Source organism: Acinonyx jubatus, chromosome B1 (genome assembly GCF_027475565.1).
Source record: "Acinonyx jubatus isolate Ajub_Pintada_27869175 chromosome B1, VMU_Ajub_asm_v1.0, whole genome shotgun sequence".
Taxonomy (NCBI): Eukaryota; Metazoa; Chordata; class Mammalia; order Carnivora; family Felidae; genus Acinonyx; species Acinonyx jubatus.
Genome location: NC_069382.1, coordinates 74,677,378 through 74,702,008, shown reverse-complemented (window position 1 = coordinate 74,702,008; position 24,631 = coordinate 74,677,378). Strand labels below are relative to the sequence as shown.

The 24,631-nt window shown below is 36.0% G+C and overlaps 1 protein-coding gene and 1 pseudogene across 6 annotated transcripts in view; one reads left to right on the top strand and one right to left on the bottom strand.

The window, feature by feature from the left end:
• Positions 1-24,631, bottom strand: part of LRBA (LPS responsive beige-like anchor protein) — a 772,859-nt gene that overhangs the window by 679,577 nt on the left and 68,651 nt on the right. For all 6 annotated transcript variants that reach the window (XM_027067081.2, XM_027067078.2, XM_027067090.2 and 3 more), the window contains exons 3-4: positions 4,423-4,654; positions 4,109-4,209 (exon numbers count right to left, since the gene is read on the bottom strand). In XM_027067081.2, the coding sequence (XP_026922882.1) occupies positions 4,109-4,209; positions 4,423-4,654 (333 nt within the window). The remainder of the gene's footprint in view (positions 1-4,108; positions 4,210-4,422; positions 4,655-24,631) is intronic.
• On the top strand, positions 17,490-18,492 carry LOC128314203 (Y-box-binding protein 1-like; annotated as a pseudogene).

The following is a 24,631-nucleotide window of genomic DNA, read 5'->3' as shown; positions in this document are numbered from 1 at the left end:
ACAAAGTGTTTATCAAAATGGAGCCCCACTGCAAGTCAAAGAAGATCTGTACTTTCTCTTCTGGCCATGACACAGTACCAGGGTCTAGACTCATCAACTCACCCTAAACAACTAGAATACTGGATAAAATGTATGAAACAGAAACTGTTTTTAGACATGGAAGAAGTAGCTCAAGACACTGCTACTTGAGAAAAGGAAACAAAATGAGCCATGAGATTACCAGATTTTCTACCAGGATGCAATTTCCATACCACTGCACAGGAAAAGGAAAACCAAACAGAATGTGAAGTTCTCATTGACTTAATGAGACAGAAATTGCACTGTGGGGTAGTCTGAGAAGGATGAAAGCTTCAAGCAGAGTACTACAGAGAAAAGAGCTATGCAGGTAAGAAGTTCCAAAATCTACACTGATCTTAATCCTCCTTGACTTAATACCAAACTATCCATGCCTATCATAAAACTGAACAAGGTGAGGCCAAGATATTGAAAGCTATAAGTCAAAGAATTTTTACAGCTACTATACAGCCAGAAATTGAGACCCTACTAGGCACAGTGGAATGACCACAGAGCCTTACACTACCTCTTACCCCGTATCTCAGATGTACGGTCATTCAGAGAGACCCTAAAAGAATCAGGCCTGAATAAGGAAGCTAAACTAGCCTTAGAATAACAGACAATCTAGACCTGACCAAAACAAAACTTTTAAACTAGTCTGTAAGAGTAAAGTTGATCCACAAATAATTTATCTGTCTACAAAAACAGTCTAACAATCTGAAAAAGAATATGACAAAATCTAGCACTCAACCAGGAACAATTCAGTGTATCTAACATCACTGGATCTAAAATCACTAGCATTAGAAGCAGGAAAATATGACCTATAAGCAGACACAAAATCCATGAGTAAAAAACTGATCTAGAAAATGATAAAGATGATAGAATTAGTAGAAAATAACATGAGAGCAACTATTATATTATAAATATGCTCAATAGTCCCAAGGATTTAAAGGAAAACATGAACATAATGAGGAAAAATAAAAGATATTAAAAGAACTAAACAGAATCTTTAGAAATAAAAATATCTGAACTCTGAAAATTTTACTGTATAGAATTAACACACTGCAGGAGAAACAAAAGAGTGGTTACTTTAAAAATACAGTAATATAAAAAGCAATCTAAAATGAAACACAAAGGGAAAAGGCTGAAAAACAAGTGAACAGATCTCAGTGACCTACTGGGCACTATCAAGAGAGCTAACATACATGTAATTATAGTCCCAGAAGGAGGAGGGAGGGACAAAAACATGACACTTAAAAAAATAATGACCAAAATGTTTCCAAATTTGCTGAAAATTCTATTATAAATGTCCAAATACCACAAGTGTAATAAGAATAAACACAAGGACCAAAAACCATAAAATACCTAGGAATCAATCTAACCAAAGAGGTGAAAAATCTATACACTGAAAACTACAGAAAGCTTATGAAAGAAATTGAAGAAGACAAAAAAAAAAAAAAAAAAAAAAAAAAAGGCAAACTATTCCATGCTCCTGGATAGGAAGAACAAATATTGTTAAAATGTTGATACTACCCAAAGCAATCTACATATTCAATGCAATGCCTATCAAAATAACACGAACATTCTTCACAGAGCTAGAACAAACAATCCTAACATTTGTATGGAACCAGAAAAGACACTGAATAGCCAAAGCAATCTTTAAAAAGAAAACCAAAGCAGGAGGCATCACAATCCCAAACTTCAAGCTGTATTACAAAGCTGTAATCATCAAGACAGTATGGTACCGGCATAAGAACAGATACTCAGATTGATGGAACAGAACAGAGAACCCAGAAATGGACCTACAAACATATGGCCAACTAATCTTTGACAAAGCAGGAAAGACTATCCAATCCAATGGAATAAAGACAATCTCTTCAGCAAGTGGTGCTGGGAAAACTGGACAGCAACATACAGAAAAATGAACCTGGACCACTTTCTTACACCATACACAAAAATAAACTCAAAATGGAGGAAAGACCTAAATGCAAGACAGGAAGCCATCAAAATCCTCGAGGAGAAAGCAGGCAAAAACCTCTTTGAGCTTGGCCACAGCAACTTCTTACTCAACACGTCTCCAGAGGCAAGGGAAACAAAAGCAAAAATGAACTACTGGGACCTCATCAAAATAAAAAGCTTCTGCACAGCGAAGGAAACCATCAACAAAACTAAAAGGCAACCGACAGAATGGGAGAAGATATTTGCAAACAACATATCAGATAAAAGGGTTAGTATCCAAAATCTATAAAGAACTTACCAAATTCAACACCCAAAAAACAAATAATCCAGTGAAGAAATGGGCAAAAGACATGAGTAGACACTTCTCCAAAGAAGACATCCAGATGGCCAACCAACACATGAAAAAATGCTCAACATCACTCATCACCAGGGAAATACAAATCAAAACCACAATAAGATACCACCTCACACCTGTCAGAATAGCTAACATTAAAAAACAGCAACAACAGATGTTGGCGAGGATGCGGAGAAAGAGGATCTCTTTTGCACTGCTGGTAGGAATGCAAACTGGTACGGCACTCTGGAAAACAGTATGGAGGTTCCTCAAAAAATTAAAAATAGAACTACCCTACGACCCAGCAATTACACTACTAGGTATTTATCCAAGGGATACAGGTGTGCTGTTTCGAAAGGACACACACACCCCAATGTTTATAGCAGCACTATCAACAATAGCCAAAGTATGGAAAGAGCCCAAATGTCCATCGAATGGATGAATGGATAAAGATGTGGTGTATATATACAATGGAGTACCACTCGGCACTCAAGAAAGAATGAAATCTTGCCATTTGCAACTACGTAGATGGAACTAGAGAGTATTATGCTAAGCAAAATTAGAGAAAGACAAATATCATATGGCTTCACTCATATGAAGACTTTAAGACACAGAACAGATGAACACAAGGGAAGGGAAGCAAAAATAATATAAAAACAGGGAGGGAGACAAAACATAAGAGACTCTTAAATATGGAGAACAAACAGAGGGTTACTGGATGGGTTGTGAGAGGGAGGATGGGCTAAATGGATAAGGGGCATTAAGGAATCTACCCCTGAAATCACTGTTGCGCTATATGCTAACTAACTTGGACTTAAATTAACAACAACAAAAAAGAATAAACACAAGGTAAGCCACTCCAAGAAACATAATAAAATTGCTAAGAAATCAATGATGAAAGCTTTTTTATTTTTTAAGTAAGCGCCACACCCAATGTGGGGCTTGAACTCATGACCCTGAGATCAAAGGTAGCATGTCCTACCAACTGAGCCAGCCAGGTGCTCCCAGTCCTGAAATCTTAAAGACAGACAGAGAGCTAGAACTTGATATAAAGAAGCTAGAGTCTAACCATTGTAACACAATAAACTAAAGTGTATAATTGCAAAGCACCAATTTAGATAGATTTCAACAGAGCTAGATTAGCAATCAGTTGCTGTGGGCAATAATCTCTAAAGAGCACTAAAATAACCCCAGAAATCCAACAAAAAATGAAGAAAATATTTACCAGTATTCCTCTAAGAGGTAAGTAACCAAGTGGTAGGAAAAAACAGTTTGCTAAGGCACCTGGAGTTCAAAATAAGTTGACCACTACTGCCATTCATTACAAAGGACCATTAAATTGCAACTATGGAAGGTGGATCCAATTAACTGCAGACCTTTTGTTCAATGAGTGGATTATTCAAGTTTAAGGGCTACAGCTAAACTACTCGTGTCAATAAAAAAGAGAAGCAGACTACCCAACACTTTTCCTTCTCTATCCTAACCCTTTTCCTCTAATAAATGTTAATTGTATATCTGAAGACTAACAATTTGAAGAAGGGCCAAGTTTGAGCCTGCCTGGAACATTCAGATCTCTTTAGTATACACCTGTGTTGGGTCATGGCAAAAGTAGCCATAAAGACCTAAATTCTATTTTGATTGATCTCTTCCTTTCAACTTGACATTTACCCCTGTATAATAATAACAGCTGCTTAAAAGCAACTAATGTATTTGAGGAGAGGGAAACTTTCAAATAGCAAAGGGTATTCAGGGTTTTTTTACCCATTGTCCTTTATCTCCTTGAAGTTTACTGAAGAATAGCTTTAGTTCTCGAACCGTCAAATTATAGCTAGCCAGCACTCCCAACATGTCAACTAAAAGATCTGGAAACAAAAGAAAACAACAAAACAATTAATCAACTTATATTCCTTAAAGGACTGAAATATACTGTGCTTATTTAAGAGTTTAAACACTGAAGTTCTAGGCACAAGTTAGATGCTCAAATATTTCTTAAATGTTACTAAATAAGAAAAATATAGTATTTAAGAATCAAACTTTATTTCTTCACATCCATTGTGCTACAGAAAAAATCATACCTGCTATCATATTGTCAACTTTTTCAATTTTCCCAAGCACTTTCTCAACAAGGCCTACTTCGGTGCAGACTTGAAGATTTCGTATGCTTTTCTTCAGAATCGCTGTAAACATGCTCCAGACTTCTGCTTGGCAAGTAATGTCACATTTTTCTAGGAGGTCCACCATGCAGACGATACTCTCACCTTCTTGGATAATGAAATTCATTTCCAAATCAAACTGCCCTCCTACCAACTTCCAAAAAGAGGGGAAAAAATTAAAAGCATTAGTGCTTTTTCAATGTAACTAGAGCACACTCCTAAGCTTTAGGTTGGCAGTACATACCCATACACATTCTTTTCTACTCTCTACAACAAAAGGAAGGGTTCATAAGCACGCGTGCGCGCGCGCGCACACACACACACACACACACACACACACAGAGCTCTAAAAAATAAAGCTTCTAAAGAAAATTCCAAGTTAAGATAGCACAAAGTCAAGCAAGAGTTGCAATATAAAAGTGGAAATAATTTTCAACAGAAAAGAAATACAGGATATCTTAGGTAAACCACTATTGCCCTGACACCAATAAAGATCTAACTTTTAGCTCTGTAACTGCTTCTAAATCAGTATTTCATTTATGACTTATGAACTCTGTGAACTACCCATAGCAACCTAGAGGTGCTTTGTTACCTATACAAAATACAGCTCACAACAAAAATGAAAAGCTGGAAAACAGAGTGGATACGGAACTTAGAGTTAATATTTGCCAAATTCCTAGTTTATTTTACCTATTGATTTTGATCCCTTTTTTTCCCTGTCAATAATTAGAATAACTTAAACATAATCATACCCCCAAAGTACTAGTCAAAATATATTTCATTGAGACTATCAAAAAAACTCATCCAGAGAAAGATATACTGACCTATCCCCGTGTTGTTGCTATCTCACTCAGTGTCCTCCCACAGAGAATTTTTTAAATTTTAACAAATCCCCATCGTTTAAAGGAATTAAACTACTTCTGGAATTACCTTTGCAGAGCTATCCTTGCTAACTAGATTTTTTTTTTAAATGTCTGTCAGAAACATTACATACATGATTCACCTACACTCCTGTCTTTCTGAATACATCTCAGTTTTACATTATGCATTCCTAAACCCAAAAGGTGGTCAAGAATTAGGAGAAAGAGAACTTTTTACAAAACAAAATCCAACAGCTCATAAAAGAAAAACAGACACAACCAAATAGAGTTTACTCCAGAAAAGCAAGGAAGGTTCAGAATTAGAAAATCAATTAATACTCCTTGTAGCCAAGGATTGATGTTTCTCCCAAGTTCTGCCAAAGATACACAGGGGCAAGAGGAATAAAAAAATGGAAAAATGAACAATATGAGACAATAATGTGCATGAAGGGAGACAGGAATTCCTGGCTACTACAGTAGTAAAAGCATTTGATTCTTCTGGGAAAGCTCTGGCAGAGATTTTAGTGTATAATTCTTTGTATCATCAGTAATATGCAGCATTAGGAAAGGACAGCTGGGTTTCTGCTAAAACAGCCCCTTGGTGTGACTGGACCAATTCTGCTAGCTACACTGTCCTGGCTATGAAGTATACATGTTTGGTTCTCTAATCCACACAAAAATTCTGTTAACTACATATGAACTCTTTTTTTTATTTGGTTTTGTGAATATTATTTGCTTGTTTTGTCTTTAGCTTTTTATTCTGAAATAATCTCAAATATTCAAAAAGCTACAAAATAGTATAGAATTCCTGTATACCCTTTACCAAGCTTCCCGTAATATGAGTATATTATATAATCGTAATAAAATAATTAAAACCATAAACTTCACATTGATATACTACTACCAACAAATCTACAGATCTTCTTCAAATGTTGCCACTTCTTGCCCTCAAGTCCTTTCTCTGATCCACAATCAGTACCTGCCCTAGTCTTCTCCATACTGAGACCGGTGCACAGGCATCCTTTGACTTTCATGTTTTTGATGTTTTTGAAGCATATTTGCCAGATATTTTATAGACTTTTCCAATATGGACATTTGTTTCATGTTTAAATTCAGGTTATGCATTTTTGGCAAAAATATCCCAGAAGTGATGTATGTCCTACTCAGCATATCATTTCAATGGGACCTAATTGTCATTATGCCTCACTTCTGGTTAACGTTAGCTTTGACCAGTTGTTTAAGATGGTGTTTTTCAGGGCGCCTGGGTGGCTCAGTCGGTTACACGTCCAACTTCAGCTCAGGTCACGATCTCGGGGTCTGTGAGATCGAGCCCCGCGTCGGGGTGAGTTCGAGCCCCGCGTCGGGCTCTGAACTGATGGCTCAGAGCCTGGAACCTGCTTTGGGTTCTGTGTCTCCCTCTCTCTCTGCCCCTCCCCTGATCATGCTCTGTCTCTCTCTGTCTCAAAAATAAATAAACGTTAAAAAAAAATTTTATTTTTAAAAAGATGGTGTTTGTCAGATTTTTTTTTCCATCTTAAAGTTACTATATTTCATGTTTAAATTATTACTCATCTTGTGGAAACACCTTGAGGCTACAAGTATCTTGTTTTTCACCATACATTACAAAACAAACTACAACAGCTCATTACAGAATAACAGACACAACTAAATAGAGTTTATTCCAGTTTTATGCATTGATTGATGGATCTTACCTGTAAATGTTATTACTGTGGCATTGCTAAATGGTGGTTTAATATTTCCATCATACTTTATTACATTTATTAATAGTAAAAGACTTCCTTTAAGAATACAATATAACAATCACACCTGAAAAGCCAGCATCATGCTCAAATAGGAAAATTGGAATGAGTCTCATGAAAGTCAGAAACAAGATTAGGATGCACTATTATCACCATCATTTGATATTATTCTGAAGGTACAGAAGACACAGTTGGTCAAAAGGGAGCAACAAGTATAAATATCAGAATGGAGGAATTTAAATTACAATTATTTTGAGATGATGTGATATATATCTGCAAAACCAAGGACTTCAACTGAAAAATTACTATAAATGAGAAAAATATTTGATATTGGAACTACTGACACAGTGACCAATATACATCAATGTCCTCTTGAAAAAGAAAAATAAATAAATAAAAATAATCTCAAAAGAATAATGTTAAATAGAAGAAGCCACACACAAATAACTGTCTTAACAACTAGAAATTTATTCTACAGATATATTTAGGTAATGATGTTAGATATAAGAACATTGTAGTACATTTTGAACAGAAAATAGAAGAAACAATCCCTCAAAAAAAGATTACAAGGGTGAGGCGCCTAGGTAGCTCAGTCGGTTAAGCATCCAACTTCGGCTCAGTTGGTGGGGTCGAGCCCTGCATCAGGCTCTGTGCTGACAGCTCAGAGGATGGAGCTTGCTTCAAATTCTGTGTCTCCTCCTCTCTCTGCCCCTCTCATGCTCATGCTCTCTCTCTCTGTCTCTCAATAATAAATAAATGTTAAAAAATATTTTTTAATAAAATTTAAAAAATAAAAAATTTAAAAACACATTGTAAGGTAATGGTTAGTAAAGTTATATATGACTATATAATGATATATATGATGCAGGCACTGAAAAGAATAAGGCAGCTCCATCTGACATGAAGAGATCTCTAAAATACATTGTTTAGGTGAGAAAATCAAGATGGAAAAAAAAAAGTGAACAGTAGGCTACAATTTGAATGCAAAACATATGGATATAGATATGGATATGGATACGGATACGGATATGGATATGGATATGGATATGTAAGTATTACCTAAGCATGATACACAAGAAACTAAATAGTGATTGCCAGGGCGCCTGGGTGGCTCAGTCAGTTATGTGTCTGACATCAGCTCAGATCATGATCTCCCATTTCATGGGTTCAAGCCCCACATCGGACTCTGTGCTGACAGCTCAGAGCCTGGAGCCTGCTTCTGATTCTGTGTCTCCCTCTCTCTCTCTGCCCCTCCCATGCTCACACTCTCTAATATAAATAAGCATTAAAACAAAAAAATTAAATAGTGATTGCCTCTGGAAAGTCAAATAAGCATCTGGGGGAAAAGAGCAAACGGAGAGTTTTTAATATATACATGTTTGGACATTCTCCACACAGGTCTAAATAGTCAAAAATCTAGTTGCAACTAACTTAGGAGACCTTACCTTCACCTTTAATATTACTTACATCAATCTTTCGTTTTAATCTGTGTTTATTTCTACCCGTAACCACCCTTCCAAGAAGCTACAGAATTAATTTTTTAAAGTAATTTCAAAAAAAACCCAAATATTTCACCAGCTTTTAAATTGAGTTTATACTGTGAGAGCAGTATCCAGACAGGTGTTTTAAATATTTCTCCATTGCTTTAAATATTATAAAATATACCTTTCAAGGAGAAAATTGATGGCAGAAATTGGTACATACAAATGTGTGGCATATTTGATATACTATATGTATGCATATCTATTATACCTAAAAAGCATGCACAGGGTCTACAGTATGTCACGTTAACCCTTTCTAATAGTTATTTGAAGCTGATCAACCTTCAAAACACAAATTTGTTTTCAATGACAAGGATCATAATCCAAGTCTAGGCATTGGCTAGTTATTATCTGAGCTGTAGTAATGGCTCTGCACTACAAAATGTAATCTTCCCAAATGTCATAGTAAGTTATGAATATCTGAGCAGCCTAATGCACTTTACTAGCCGTGAAATGTGAAAATGTAATCTTATTACCTTTTTTATGGTTGTATTTTTTTGAATAATGTAGCCTAGAAACTGATGTATAGTCTTTTTCTGCATTTTAGCATGATTTGGTCTCCTATGCTATACAGAACATTTTTCACAACTCTCCATTTCAACATATTTTAGTCTTGGCCTGAACTTCATAAACAATTTTTATAGCAACCTTCAGGGTGGCATAACATGCTTTCTATAGGTTATAGTTTAATGTACAAGATTATAGAAATTTTAAAACATATTATTCAAAGAATTCAAATCAACCTTCACAAGTTTTGAATTAGGATTTTAATTGGGCATGATGATTACTTTCTTCAATGGTTATATTAATAAAATATTTTAAATCTAAGTCACTTGTATTTTCAGAATACCAAGAAACACATACAGACCAAAAATAATTATCTTCTCTTCAAAAGATTTATAAAACTGGAAAAACTGTAATACAGAGAAAATTCTAATGCTTCAAAGTAAAGCTATATTTTCGGTATAATCTTTCCTAATTTTTCCTCAAGGATGTGGCCAGAGAAAGGTATAGCAGAAAACTCGGGACAGAGTGCAATCACAATTTATGCCCCTAACTAGATATTTTCTATTTCTTGTGACAAATCACATTTTGTCTCTGAACCTGACTACTCATTTGTAAAGCAAATCAAGTAAAGAGTAAGCTTCTTTTATTTATATGCATCCTTCAAAAGTGTATTTACTTTTTAAAAAGTGCTAATCCCAAAGTATCCAATTTGTCCCTAAGAATCCAAACCTAAATGAATGTGACCTTACACATGTCGATAGTCACCAGAAACTTATTAACAGGGTGAACTTGAGGGGAAATTACAATGCTGTGTCACAGACTGTAACATCTCCCAATTTACATTTTTTTTCTTCTTCTACAATAATATAGAGTTTCTAGTCTGGTACATGAGACCCAGGCAAAAAATTTCCTTTCTAGATTTCCTTGACATTACCTGCCATGTCACCAAGTTCTGACCAATGAGGACAGGCAGTAGTATGTGCAACTTCTGGCTATTACTCTTAAAGGAAAGAACACAACTTATCTTTGCAACTTTCCTCCTTCCTCTTATGTAAGCCACTGAAAACCGGCAAGAACTAGAGTAGTTATCTTGGAATCTATGCCATAAGTCTCATGTTGTATATAACAGAACAGAAAGATCTATGGATCCTGACAACAATTTCATAAATTCATTTGTCCACATAAAGATCTGTACATGAATGTTTACGGAAGCTTTATTCATAATCACCAAAAACTAGAAACAATTCAAATGTCCACCAACTAGTAAATGGATAAACAAGTTGTGGTACAATCATACAATAGAATACTTACCAGCAATAATAAGGAACAAATTATTGATACCATTTACAATACAAATTAATATCAAAAACATTATGCCAAGTCCAGCAAGTTATACACAAAAGCTACGTATTGTATGATTTCATTTATATGACATTCTGGAAAAGGCAAAAGTATAGGGAGAGAAACTGGATCAGTGTTGCCAGGGGCTGAGGATAGAGGGACAGAATTAATCAAAAAATCATGAGAAGACTTGAGAGTAATGAAATTTTGGTATCTTGATTGTGGTACTGGATACACAAATATATCTATCTGCCACATGTCATAAAACTGTATACCTAAAAAGGGTGAATTTAACTGTATGTCATTTTTTTTTTAATGTTCATTTTTGAGATAGAGCACACACATGTACACAGGGTAGGGGCAGAGAGAGAGGGGGACAGAGTATCTGAAGCAGGCTCCTTACTGACAGCACAGAGCCCAACGCAGGGCTCAAACTCACCACAAACCAAACCATAAGATGATGACCTGAGTAAAGTCGTACATTTAACCAACTGAGCCACCCAAGTGCCCCTACCTCTATGTCTTAGTAAATCTTAAAACAAACAAACAAACAAAAAAAAAAAACCTCAAGCCATTTGCCATTTGTATCAAAGACAAGAGAAAAGTAAGATCCTCCAACTAGAGGCAACAATGTAGAATTAAAATGGCAAAGTCATGGAATACAAGAAAATTAAAAGAAAAACGTCACTATAGTAAAAAGCATGTTTTACTGATAATGAATTATCATCTTTATAGTTTTCAATAACTCATGTACTAGAGAAAGTAACAAAACCATCTCATTTCTCCCTGTTCATTTTACCTTTCATAAAATTTAAAAATTTTCACTGAACTACGATATGTCTACAAAAGCAGTATTAAGCAAAAAGTTTCCATGTAGTCTGAGAAATACTGGATTAAACAAGGCTAGAGATGTTTACACAATAGGATTGCCACAATATTCATATTCACAATACGATATGCTACTATATTTTTACGTCTCCAAAAGTTAGATAACCAATGCATGGATTTCCTACAATTTATTTAACAATGGAATCTTTTCTTTCCTTTTTTTTCTGACAAGAGCTTTTCACAGGAGTAACATTCTTCCAAAGGCTTTTCTGAGAAACACTGGATAATATAATTGTATTCTTGAATCTTATTGCCATGAATAATATCACAGAATTATCTAATGTTTTACATTAGATAGGCTTTTCAAATCTTCAGGTGAATGGCTTAAAGCAACCTATTTGTTTTTCATAAGTTCCTCTCTATGATTAAGAACATAGTAATTAATCAAAAAAAAGAGACATCTCAAATTAAGATTGCTTTAAGGGAAAAGAAAATATCAGCAATCAAAAGCAATCAAACTGTCCCATCCCTTCCTCTACAAACCAGGACACAAGTACAGCAAAAGAAATGTCCTCCCACACTTAATTAGGGCTGTTCTACATGCCAAGAGAGTTCAGCTGAAGTAACCAGTGACGTTCAAGGCTATGTCATTAAGAACTTTATGGCTTCCCTTGTATCACTTATTCTAAGAAAAAAATCAGTCACCATGTCATGAGGATATTCAAGAAGCTATGTAAAAGGCCCACCTGGAGGGGAACTGAGGTCTCCAGCCAATAGTTTGCATCAACTTGCCAATCAAGTAAGTAGCCCTGGAAGCTGGTCATCCAGCCCCAGTTGAGTCTTCAGATGAATAAAACCTCAGCCAACATCTGAATTACAACCTTATTAGAGACTCTAAGCCAGAACTATCCTGCCAGTTTGCTCCCAAATTCCTGACCCACAGAAACTGTGAGCTGGTAAATATTTATTATTGCTTTAAGCTGTAAAGTTTTGAGATAATTTGTTACACAGCAACACGTAACTAATATAATTATAAATCAATCAGCTAACAGTAGTTGGGGAAAACTGTTTTACTCTGTTTCTGTACTATTTCAATTTTTTTAAATCCCAACACAAAATAAATAATTTAAAAATACAAACAATAACCACATATAAGCATTGAGTGATTACTATAAGCTATACACTATGCTAAGTGCTTTACATAAATTAGCATTTTTAATTATCTCTTACAAAAACTTCTATTATCTTCACTTAATAGATGAGGAATCTGAAACATAACTAACTTGCCTAAACTCACAAGGTACTAAGGTAGGTGAACCAGGCTTTCAACAACGTATAACAACTGTATTTAATAGACTGTGACAGGTAATACAGACTGGCTAACCCAGCATCTCTTCCCCAAAGTCTTATCAGATAACTGATGAATGAACGCATATTTCTTGTTTCAAGAATGAAATAAAGGTGGCCTGGCTGGCTCAGTTGGTAGGGCATGCGACTCTTGATTTCAGCATAGGTCATAATCTCAGGGTGGTGAGTTCAAGCCCCACAATGGACTCCATGTTGGGTGTGGAGCCTACTTAAAAAAAAAAAAAAGAGTAAGGGATGCCTGGGTAACTCAGTCAGTTAAGCGTCCAATTTTGGCTCAGACTATGATCTCACAATTCTTGAGTTAGAGCTCTGCATTGGATTCTCTGTCTCCCTCTCTCTCTGTCCCTCCCCTACCCTCACACACTCTCTCTCAAAAATAAATAAACATTAAAAAAAAAAAAAAAAAGCGAGTGGCACCTGAGTTGCTTAGCCGGTGAAGCATCCCACTTTGGCTCAGGTCATGATCTCAAGGTTCAAGAGTTCAAGTCCCATGTCGGGCTCTGTGCTGACAGCTCAGAGCCTGGAACCTACTTCGCATTCTATGTCTCCCTCACTCTCTGCCCTCCCCTGCTTGGGATCTGTCCGTCTCTCTGTGTCTGTGTCTGTCTGTCTCTCTCTCTCTCTCTCAAAAATAAACATTTAAAAATAAAAATTTTAAGTGAAATGCAATAATAACCCGTTATTTTCAAAGCTATTAACCTGATGTATAAAAACATTACAGAACTCAAATACGTAAACCCCTCCTCTCTAGTTTTCTGCCACTACAAAGATTAGAAAGGTAAATGCTTACTTTTCCAGCATCCTTAGCATCTGAATGGCCATGAGAAGTTCTGGCAAACAGATATGAGAAAGGCTGAAAGGTGTTAATGAAACGATTTGGTTTCCTTGATAAAAGGAAAACAGATGTAGCTGGCATAACCCTTTGTTCTTCTACCTTCCTCATTCCCTTGAACAAAAATGTCATGTCCAAAGGTGCAGTAGCCATCTTCATATCACAAAGCTTACAAGCACAAGCATAGAGAGAAAGCCAATGCATGAAGAATAGTAAAAGGAAAGGTAGAAAGCGTTTAGCTCTTTAAGCTTATTAAATAGAACCTTTTTTTAATTTTTTTTTTAAAGTTTATTTATTTTTGACAGAGAGAGACAGAGCATGAGTGGGGGAGGGGCAGAGAGAGGAAGACACAGAATCAGAAGCAGGCTCCAGGCTCTGAGCTGTCAGCACAGAGCCCGATGCGGGGCTTGAACTCACAGACCGCGAGATCATGACCTGAGCCGAAGTCGGATGCTTAACCAACTAAGCCACCCAGGCGCCCCTAAATAGAACCTTATTAAGCAGAACCACAAATACCAGCAACTGCCTATCTCAAATTCCTTGTTATGTGAGAAAAATAAAACCTCTATTTCGTGCAGTTGCTATTATATGTGGATTCCACTGCTTAAAGAACACCAACCTATTTAATATACAGATGTTCAATAAATGGTGCATAAATGAGTGAGTGGGTTAACAGAGAGCGATCTTGGACAGTTCCTTGTTCTAAATATGACTTAGAACTTTGCATTTAACTTAAGTGACTATAATTCATTTTGTGCTTTAGAAAAATGTTATCACAAAGTTATAACAGATATGAATATACACACACCAGAACACAGCAATTCTGTTCCATGAAATATCTCTAGATAAATTGTCGTTGTAGTACATTTGTCTAAACAATATTTCAAGAGGGCTAATTTTAATAAGTGATACAATAATACCAAATTTTCACAGACAAAGATATCAGTGGATATTCTAGCATCAAAAGACTAAAGACTTCAGGTATTAAATTTATTCAAATGAAACAATGAAAGCTCTGATAAGTTACGGCAGACTTTAAAGTCGAATAACAACCAAACTTCGGCTCAGGTCATGATCTCATGGTCTGTGAGTTCGAGCCCCGCGTCAGGCTCTGTGCTGACAGCTCAGAGCCTGGAGCCAGCTTTGAATTCTGTGTCTCCCTTTCTCTCTGCTTCTTCCCTGCTCATGCTCTGTCACTCTATCTTACAAAAATAAATAAACATTCAAAAAAATTTAAAAATAAAAATAAAAATATCATCTACAAAATTATATACAGAAAGGCTCAGAAATTAAGATACAAAAATTTATATTGCAGCACTGTTTGTAAAAATAAAACATTGGAAATAGCTTAAATATCCACCAATACAGGTATATCCGTATAAGGGAATACCATGTAACCTTTAAAAAGAATATAAATCTATATATGTTAGTATGTCATGGTATTCAAGACCTACTACTAAATTTACAAATCAGTACATACACTATGATCGTATTTCTTTAAAAATACAATAAAATTTCAATTAAAGAACATGAACATTTAGCTTCAGTGTAAGTATGAGGCCAAATTATGTTGCTTAGTTTTAGCTAGATGCCCACTTATGCATCACTTCAGGCATTCCTAAAGTTTAGGTGACAAATGATTATATTATCAAGTATATTAACATCATAAATAATCAACATAACAGTATCAGTAATATGAAAAGGACAAGTCATTTGGATTTAATACAGTCACTCTCAAACACAGACATTCTGGAGTAAAAATCTCGTTACATGTGTTATACATTAAACGTCTATCAGACAGGGTGCCTGGGTGGGTCAGTCGGTTAAGCATCCAACTAACTCTTGATTTCAGCTCGGGTCATGATCTTACCGTTGTGTGAGTTTGAGCCCCACAACAGGCTCTACCACTGACTCTGAACTGACAGCACGGAGCTTGCTTGGGATTCTCCCGCTCTCTCCGCCCCTCCCCCACTAGCACTCTGTCTCTCTCAAAATAAACTTAAAAAAAAAGTCTAGAATAAATGTACATTTCCTACTGTAAAAGTTAAATACTGCACTAATTAGTTATTATGAAAGCTATTAATTATACACATAAAAATGATTGAGAATACAAATAGCTAAATAAGAGGAAAACAGATTGTCACTTAATATGAGTTTAAAAACCGCAGATAGAACATTATATTCTTTTTTTAAAGCAAAAAAAAAAAAGCGTTTACTAATAGGGTAAAAGCCTGTGATAAATGAATTCAAATAACTGGTTATTGTCCTCTGCCTCATACTCTGCAATCAAAAATCTCAAGTGGTAGGATAAAATTCAATGACTGGAGGACAGAATTATGAGAAAATGCCTTATCATTTCACACTTTCTCAACTCAGCTGTGTATAGTATCAAATTTCAGTTATTTTACTTTTGTGCTTTTTAAAACACATAGACTAAAATTATTGAATTTAATCTCAAATTAGCCGCATCCTAAATTTTACACATCTGAACTTTCAGACTCCACATGTCTTACTATGGCACAGTTTTACTATATAAATAAATAATAAATAATACAGAATGGTAAGAGATTTGCTTACGTTATAACTTGATTCACACACGCCTTTAAGATCATTCCTAACACTGAACAAAACACAGTAAGGCTTTACCTTAGCCAGGTAATAGTAAAGAAGAAAGTTCAGTATGTTGATGGCGACATAATCATCAGCCTTTGCTTTACAACAGCCCTTTACTGATAGTCAGTCAAAATAATATCTTACCCCACAGTTTACATCAGCGTAAAGAGAGGCTATTTAGGCTTACAAATGTGCCATTCCGTGACCACAAAAGCAATGTACTACTCTGCGTTGCCAAGAAAGTATTCTCTGAATTAGAATACGAGATGTACAAAACTTTACTAAAATGTTCAATAAGAAAACTTCAGTAAGAATTAAAAATTTCCATAGTTTTACAAGTATTCATTTATCTCCAAAATGCCTTCTAAAATGGTGGTATTTGGTTTCATTCTCATATGAATTTCCCAATCAGCCAAAAGTCTATTTTATACACCTCTCACATACACATATCATATTTATGCATTATGTATGGCAGTTATTTCTATAGAAAAAGCCTGAAGAATATACAGCAGACTATTAGTGGTGGCTATCTTGTAAGATGGAGTTACAAAAGGATTTAACTTTCAAAGTCATATATTTATGACATATTTCCATGTCTCAAAAGAAGTATATACATATTTTCTTTGAATATAAGGGAGAGAAAAGATAATTAAATCTTTTCAATATGCACTGAATATGTGGAAAACAAAACAGGAAAAAATAATGCTTCTTAATTTGTATCTACAAAAATCAAATTGTGTGCAACTGATGTATCCTATCAAAACTGAGGGAAAGAAAGCTACACAATAAGGATATAAAATAGATCAGGTATACAGTATCAAGTATCCACAATGAAAGATGAGTAAAATATCTATCTTTTGGTGTGAGATCTTAATTTTAATGATAGTACTTTCATGAGTCACTCCCAAACTGCATTTTGTCCAACATCCTTAACCATAAACAATTATAGCTTGAGTGTTTTCAAAAACACAGCTACTCTTAGAACAGTGGTAAAGAGCATATCCTTTGGACCCAGACCACATTTGACTCCTGGTTCTACCAGATACCAAGTATAAGGGCAAGGGCAGGATAGTTCACCTCTCTAGGGCTCACTTCCTCATCTGTAAAATTAGGATAATAATGGTACCCATCTCTTAAAGTTGATGTGACAATTAAATAAACTAAAAGTATCTCCATTAAGGCACATCCTCTTAGATGAGGATAAAAGAACTCACACATCCTTCCATCTGCTATTAAAAATCTCACTTCAAAAATAGTATCAAGTTCGATCCACAGCGGGAGCACACCCCAGAGAGTGCTGAGCAGCCCCACCACCGCCACCGGCCTAGTCAACCATAACATGCTGGGAAAAGGTACAGCTGCGCAAGCAGGCAAATCCACGCAACCACTAGGCCCAGAAGTAGCAGCAGCCCCCACCGCCCCACCCTCTGCTCTGAGGACTCCAAGCACGAGCAACCGCGCAGGGAGCAAGGGCTCAGGCGACCTCACATCATCGGTGCCTGCGAAAAGGGACGGCAAGATAATCTGTTTTGGGAACAGTAAAATAGTTCACTGTAAGAAACAGATATATGGTTTCATCCACAGAAATGACACCAAAGAAAATGTATTTGTACACGAGACTGCCATAAAAAAATAACCCCTGGAAGTACCTGCTCAGTACTTCGCAGTAGGAGATGGAGAGGCTGTGGAGTTGATGTTGTTGAAGGAGAAAAGGGTGTGGTAGCAGCAAAGGTCACAGGCCCTAGGGGAGCTCCAGTGCAATGCAGTAAATACGCAGCAGACCCTAACAATTATGGACGCTTTCCTTCGCAGAAGTCCTCCCCACAATTACCCACAGAATTACCAAACTACTGTGAGTGCGGAAAGGACTCGGAGAGTGCTCTCAAAGGTCTGGCCCCACTGCGCTGGCCATCCCGCAGGCGATGTTTCTACATGGGGAGACCCTCTGAGCGTCAACAAGTCTTCCAACCCTCCAGTGCAGAGAGAAGGGGTTGAGGGTGCTGACAAGCAGGGTACAGGAGAACAAAGTAGACCAGTGAGACAGAAACAAATCACATCAGAGACTTCCAGATACGACTACTACAACTCAACTTAGCTTCTTCCCCAATTTCTTAAACTCATGTCCTATTGCTTGTAGACATCTACACATACTGCTTCACAATAAACATGGCTAAAACATAACTGATGATCTTCTCCCTAACCCTGCTATGATTGCTACCCCAGTTGGTAATCCTCCCACATGGCATCTTCAACTCTGCTCTTCCTATGTACAATGTTGAATTTATTAAATGCTGCTGACTATATCTCCTAAAATTTCTTAAATTTGTCCCTCTTCCTCTTTACTACCATCACTAAACTAGCTGAGAACTCCTTCATTACACACACACAACTATCAGTATACTTGATCCACTGGATTAAATGTCCATAAAATACAGAAGTCTATACACATGGCTGTCAACATTGCTCACTTTGTAGGAGAGCACAGGAGAAACTGGCCATGGAGAGAAAGAGGCAGAACACAGAACAAAGTTTAAAAAGATAAGGAAAAACAAGAATCATACATGTAAGTTTATACATGTATATATAATAACATGTATGTGTTTATATAAAATTATGTATGTGACTCTATGTATAAAGACATTTTTCTAACCCAAAGCAAATTTGTTCTAAGTTGAGGGTATTTATATATCCTATTTTCTCTGTTCTTTACTATAAATCTTTTTTTAAGCACTAAAAGAAGAAAAAAACTTATTTCATTAAACTCAATTCCCTTTTTTTAAACTAGGAGCAAGCAACTAAGAGCAACATTTTGTGTATCCTATCACACCTCCATTTATTAATCATATTAAGAGAACTTATCAAAGACTACTCCAGTCAACTATGCAACATATCCAATAGTCACTGTGAAAGAATGGTTCTTTGCATAATTCCACCCAAATCAAATCAATTTGAGGGAAAAAAACTACATAGCATACCCCCTCTGATAACTTCAAACTTTATGTAAAAAGGCTTGATGAGGTTCTCAAGTACATTTAACTTCACTTGACCCATATGAACAGAGAATTCTTGCCCTACATAAACTTAGAATGTGTATTTTGTAGAACACTTTTTGGGAAAGTACATGCTATCAAATAATAACTGTAGTAAATTAAATGTAACCAATTATTTACTTGACTCACACGAGACATAATAAACCCTAATAATGGAGACTTTCACCAGCAGCATTCTATCTCTATGACCCCATAGCACCATCTTGCCTAATTTGGGAGTAAGGGGGGGGGGGAGGGAGGGAGGGTTCTTTGCCTATTGCACTCAATTGGTTCAAAATGGTTAAAAACAAAACCATAATAATCCTTAATACAATAACCCAAGTCATTTATAAGAGCCATCAAATGTAATATGCACTCACACAAACTTCCACACCTCTTCTTTCCTGGCCTTCAATTATTTGTAAGTTTACTACTTTTACCATGTCAAGATTAATAAGAAACATTTTTTTCCAATTAAGATACTATTGAACACACTACATAACCAATTTTGAATCTACATTCCAGAATCATATGGTTTTGTACCATATTATAAAACATGATATACTATTTCTGTTCTGGTTTCTTAAGCTTTATGATCAGGCTAGGTATCCACTTGATTGATAACTAAGAAAAGACTTGCCCACAGCAATTTATCTAGACCAAAAGCAAAATTATACAATGTATAAAGTATATCTATATTGTACTCTCACCACTTTTTATGCATTATTATTCCCCCTTTTGGCATCCCTTCTTTTATCCCCAGATGGACAGAAATCTTATCTTCTCCTCTGGATGTTTGATGATTTTCCTCCAAGAGCAAAATCCCACCCAGATCTATATTCTATACTCTCTGGGTAAACTACCCAAAACTCCAATATTTACTGTAAGTATGTATGTCTGAATGTGTGTATATAAATCAGCATGTGTCTGTGTGTATACGTATGTGGTTGTGTATGTGTGTACACATCAGTGTCTTCCACACAAACTCATGATCTTTCCCATGGGGCTCTCCTTCACTTTGAGGAAAGTACTATCATTATCTTGTAAAAGTAAATGTCCCTACATCACTGTCTTCTTAGATAATCTGCAAGAATTAGAATTCCTATCAACCAATAAGAACTGACACATAAGACTCAACCCAACAGAATACATATTGTTTTTCATAAGAGACTTTTTTCTACTTTTAATTTAATTTTTTAATTTACATCCAAATTAGTTAGTATATAGTGCAACAATGATTTCAGAAGTAGATTCCTTAATGCCTCTTACTCATTTAGCCCATCCCCCCCCCACAACCCATCCAGCAACCCTCTGTTTGTTCTCTATATTTAACAGTCTCTTATGTTTTGTCCCGCTCCCTGTTTTTATATTCTTTTTGCTTCCCTTCCCTTGTGTTCATCTGTTTAGTATCTTAAATTCCTCATATGAGTGAAGCCATATGATATTTGTCTTTCTCTGACTAATTTCGCTTAGCATAATACCCTCTAGTTCCATCCACGTGGTTGCAAATGGCAAGATTTCATCCTTTTTGATTGCTGAGTAATACTCCATTGTATATATATACCGCATCTTCTTTATCCATTCATCTGTCGATGGACATTTGGGCTGTTTCCATACTTTGGCTATTGTTGATAGTGCTGCTATAAACATTGGGGTGTATGTGCCCCTTTGAAACAGCACACCTGTATCCCTTGGATAAATGCCTAGTAGTACAATTGCTGGGTCATAGGGTAGTTCTATTTTTAATTTTTTGAGGAACCTCCATACTGTTTTCCAGAGTGGCTGCACCAGCTTGCATTCCCAAAGAGACTTAAATACGGAGTACAAACAGAGGGTTACTGGAGAGGTTGGGGGGGGGGGGGGGATGGGCTAAATGGGTAAGGGACATTAAGGAATCTACTCCTGAAATCATTGTTGCACTACATGCTAACTTGGATGCAAATGAGAGAGAAAGAAAGAAAGAGAAAGAGAGAGAGAGAAAGAGAGAGAGAGGAAGGAAGGAAGGAAGGAAGGAAGGAAGGAAGGAAGGAAGGAAGGAAGGAAGACTGTTTTCAAGTGCCCATGGGATATATATGAAAATAGACTGTATCCTGGGACATTAATACAAAATTCAACAAATTTAAAGGAACTGAAATCATATACAATGGGTTCTTTGACTACAGGAGAATCAAACTAGAATAGAAAGGTAAAGAAAGAAATAACACAAAGATAAAGTTATCAGAAAAAAACCTCCAAACATTTGGAAACTAAAATATGCACTTCCAAATAATTGACAGGTCAAAAAAGAGTCTCCAGGGAACTAAAAACAAATACCAAGAACTGAATCAAAATAAAATACAACAGGGGTGCCTGGCTGGCTCAGTCAGTAGAGCATGTGATTCTTGATCTCAGGGTCATGAGTTAAAGTCTCACACAGGGCATGGAGCCTACCTAAAATAAATAAATAAATAAATGGATGAATGAATGAATGAATGAATGAATGACTATAAATACAACATATCAAAAATCTGTGAGCCATAGCTAATGCAGTACTTAGAGGGAAACTCTTAGCACTAAATGTATATATTAGAAAAATGGAGAAGTTTCAAATAATCTACATCTTCATTTTAAGAACCTAACAGAAGATCAAAATAAATCCAAAGCAAGGGGTGCCTGGGTGGCTCAGTCACTTGAACATCCAACTCTTGATTTCAGCTCAGGTCACGGTCTCATGGTTTGTGGGTTTGAGACCCACATCAGTGATTGCACTGACAGCATGGAACCTGCTTAGGATTCTCTCTCTCCCTCTCTCTCTCTGCATCCTTCTTCAAAATAAATAAATAAACTTAAAAATTTTTTAAATAAATGCAAAGCAAGCTGAAGGAAGGAAATGATAAATTAAAAAGATAATGAAACTGAAAGCAAAAAATAATAGAGAAAAATCAATGAAATAAAAAGATAGGTTTTTGAAAAAAAAATCAATAAAATTTAGAAAACTTTAGCAGGACTAAAAAATAACAGAAAAAAAGACACAAAGTACTAGTATCAGGAATGAAATAGGAAATATCAGTATAGACCCTGCAGATGACAGAGAATAATACTACAAACAACTCTAACCAAATAATTTGATAATGTAGATGAAATCAGCCAATTCCTCAAAAAACACAAGCTACCACAGTTACTCAATGTGAAATAGATAATTTAAGGGGTGCCTGGGTGGCTCAGTTGGTTAAGCATCCAACTTCAGCTCAGGTCATTATCTCACGGTTCAGGTTCATAGGTTCAAGCCTCACATCAGGCTCTTGTGCTGACAGCTCAGAGCCTGGAGCCTGCTTCAGATTCTGTGTCTCCCTCTCTCTCTGCCCCTCCCCTGCTCATGCTCTGTCTCTCTGTGTCTCAAAAATAAATAAATAAAACACTAAAGAAAAAAAAAAAAGAATTCTACCAAATGTTTAAAATTAACACTAATTTTATACTCATTTTATGAACTACTATTACTCTGATACCAAAGACAGTACAAAAAAAGGCACTGTATACCAATATCCCTCATGAATATAAACAAAAGAATTCTTAAAATAATAGCAAGTAGAAAACATTTTTTAATTTAAAATAAAAGCAGGGGCACCCAGGTGGCTCAGTTGGTTAAGCATCCAACTCTTGGTTTCAGCTCAGGTCATGATCTCACAGTTCATGAGTTCGAGCCCCACACCAGGCTCTGCATTGACAGTGCACAGCTTGCTTGGGATTCTCTCTCTCTCTCTCTCTCTCTCTCTCTCTCTCTCTGCCCCTCCCACACTCGCTCGCTTGCTCTCTCTCTAAATAAATGAGCTTAAAAAATTTCTTAATAGCAAGTAGAATTCAACAATATATAAGAAGAATTATATACCAAATGGATTTGATTCCAGAGATACATTATTTCAGTATCGAAAAATCAAACAAATAACCCACCATATTAATAGGTTAAAGGAGAAAAATCACATGATCATATCTATTGATACAAAATAAAAGCATCTGATAAAATTCAACACCAATTGATGATAAAAACTCAGAAAAATATGAATAAAGGGAATCTTTTCAACTTGATAAAGGGCATCTACATAAAATCCACAACTAACATTATAATTTACAGTAGAAGACTGAATGCTTTTCCCAAAGATCAGGAACAAGGCAAGGATGTACACTCTCACCACTCTTACTCAACACAGTGCTGGAAGTTAGGGCCAAGGCAATAACTGGCAAAAAGAAAATGAAAGGCATGCATATTAGAAAGGAAGAAACAAACTGCCTCTATTTGCAGATAACATGATTATCTATGTTGAAATCAAAGGTATGTACCAAAAAACATCCTAGAACTAATAAGTAAGTTCAACATGGTTACAGCCTATAAAAAATTGTGTTCATTTCTGTATACTAACAGTTAATACGTGGACAATGAAATTAAAAATACAGTATTATTTACAGTTGCTCAAAATCTTTGAAATATTTAGATGTAGATGGATGTAAATCTACCAAAACACAGACAGGACTTACATGCTGAAAACAAAAAAAGATGATTTAAAAAAATAAAAGAATATCTACATAAATGTAGACATATACTGTGTTCACAGTATACATACCAACTCTCCCCAAAATGATATACAGATTGAACAAAATTCCTATCACAATCTCAGCAAGATTTCTGCAGATTTGGAATGAATGTTCTAAACTGATACTGAGGTGTGCCTGGGTGACTCAGTCAGTTGAGTGTCTGACTCTTGATTTTGGCTGAGATCACGATCCCAGGGTCATGGAATTGAGCCCCGCATTGGGCTCCATGCTCAGCATGGAATCAGCTTAAGATTCTTTCCCTCTCTCCCTCTGCCCCTCTCATGCTCTCTAAAATTTCAAAAAAAAAGCGGGGGGTGGGGGGGGACATGGGTGACTCAGTCAGTTAAGTACCCAACTGTTGATTTCAGCTCAGGTCATGATCTCACAGTTCATGGGATGGAGCCCCCATCTGGCTCTCCACTGAAAGAGTGAAGCTTAATTGGGATATTCTCTCTTTCTCTCTCTCTCTCTGCCCTTCCCTTGCTCACTCATTCTTTCTCTCAAAATAAACATTTATAAATAAATAAATAAAATTGAAAAAAATTACAAATAAAATTGCTATTGAAAAGCAAAAGAACTAAGAGAGCAAAAACAATCTTGAGAAAGAAAAATAAAGTGGAAGAAATTAGTTTACCCAATTTCAAGACCTATTGCTATAGCAGTCAACACTATAGGTAGTGCCATATGAACAGATATATAAACCAACAGAATGGGATAGAGAACCCAGAAGTAGACCACATAAATATGCTCAACTGACTTCTGACAAAGATACAAAAGCAATTCAATGGAAGAATTTCAATAAACAGTGCTAAAACAATTAGATATCCATAAATGAACAAATGAAACTTCACCTAAGTAGACAGCATACCTTATACAAAAACCGACT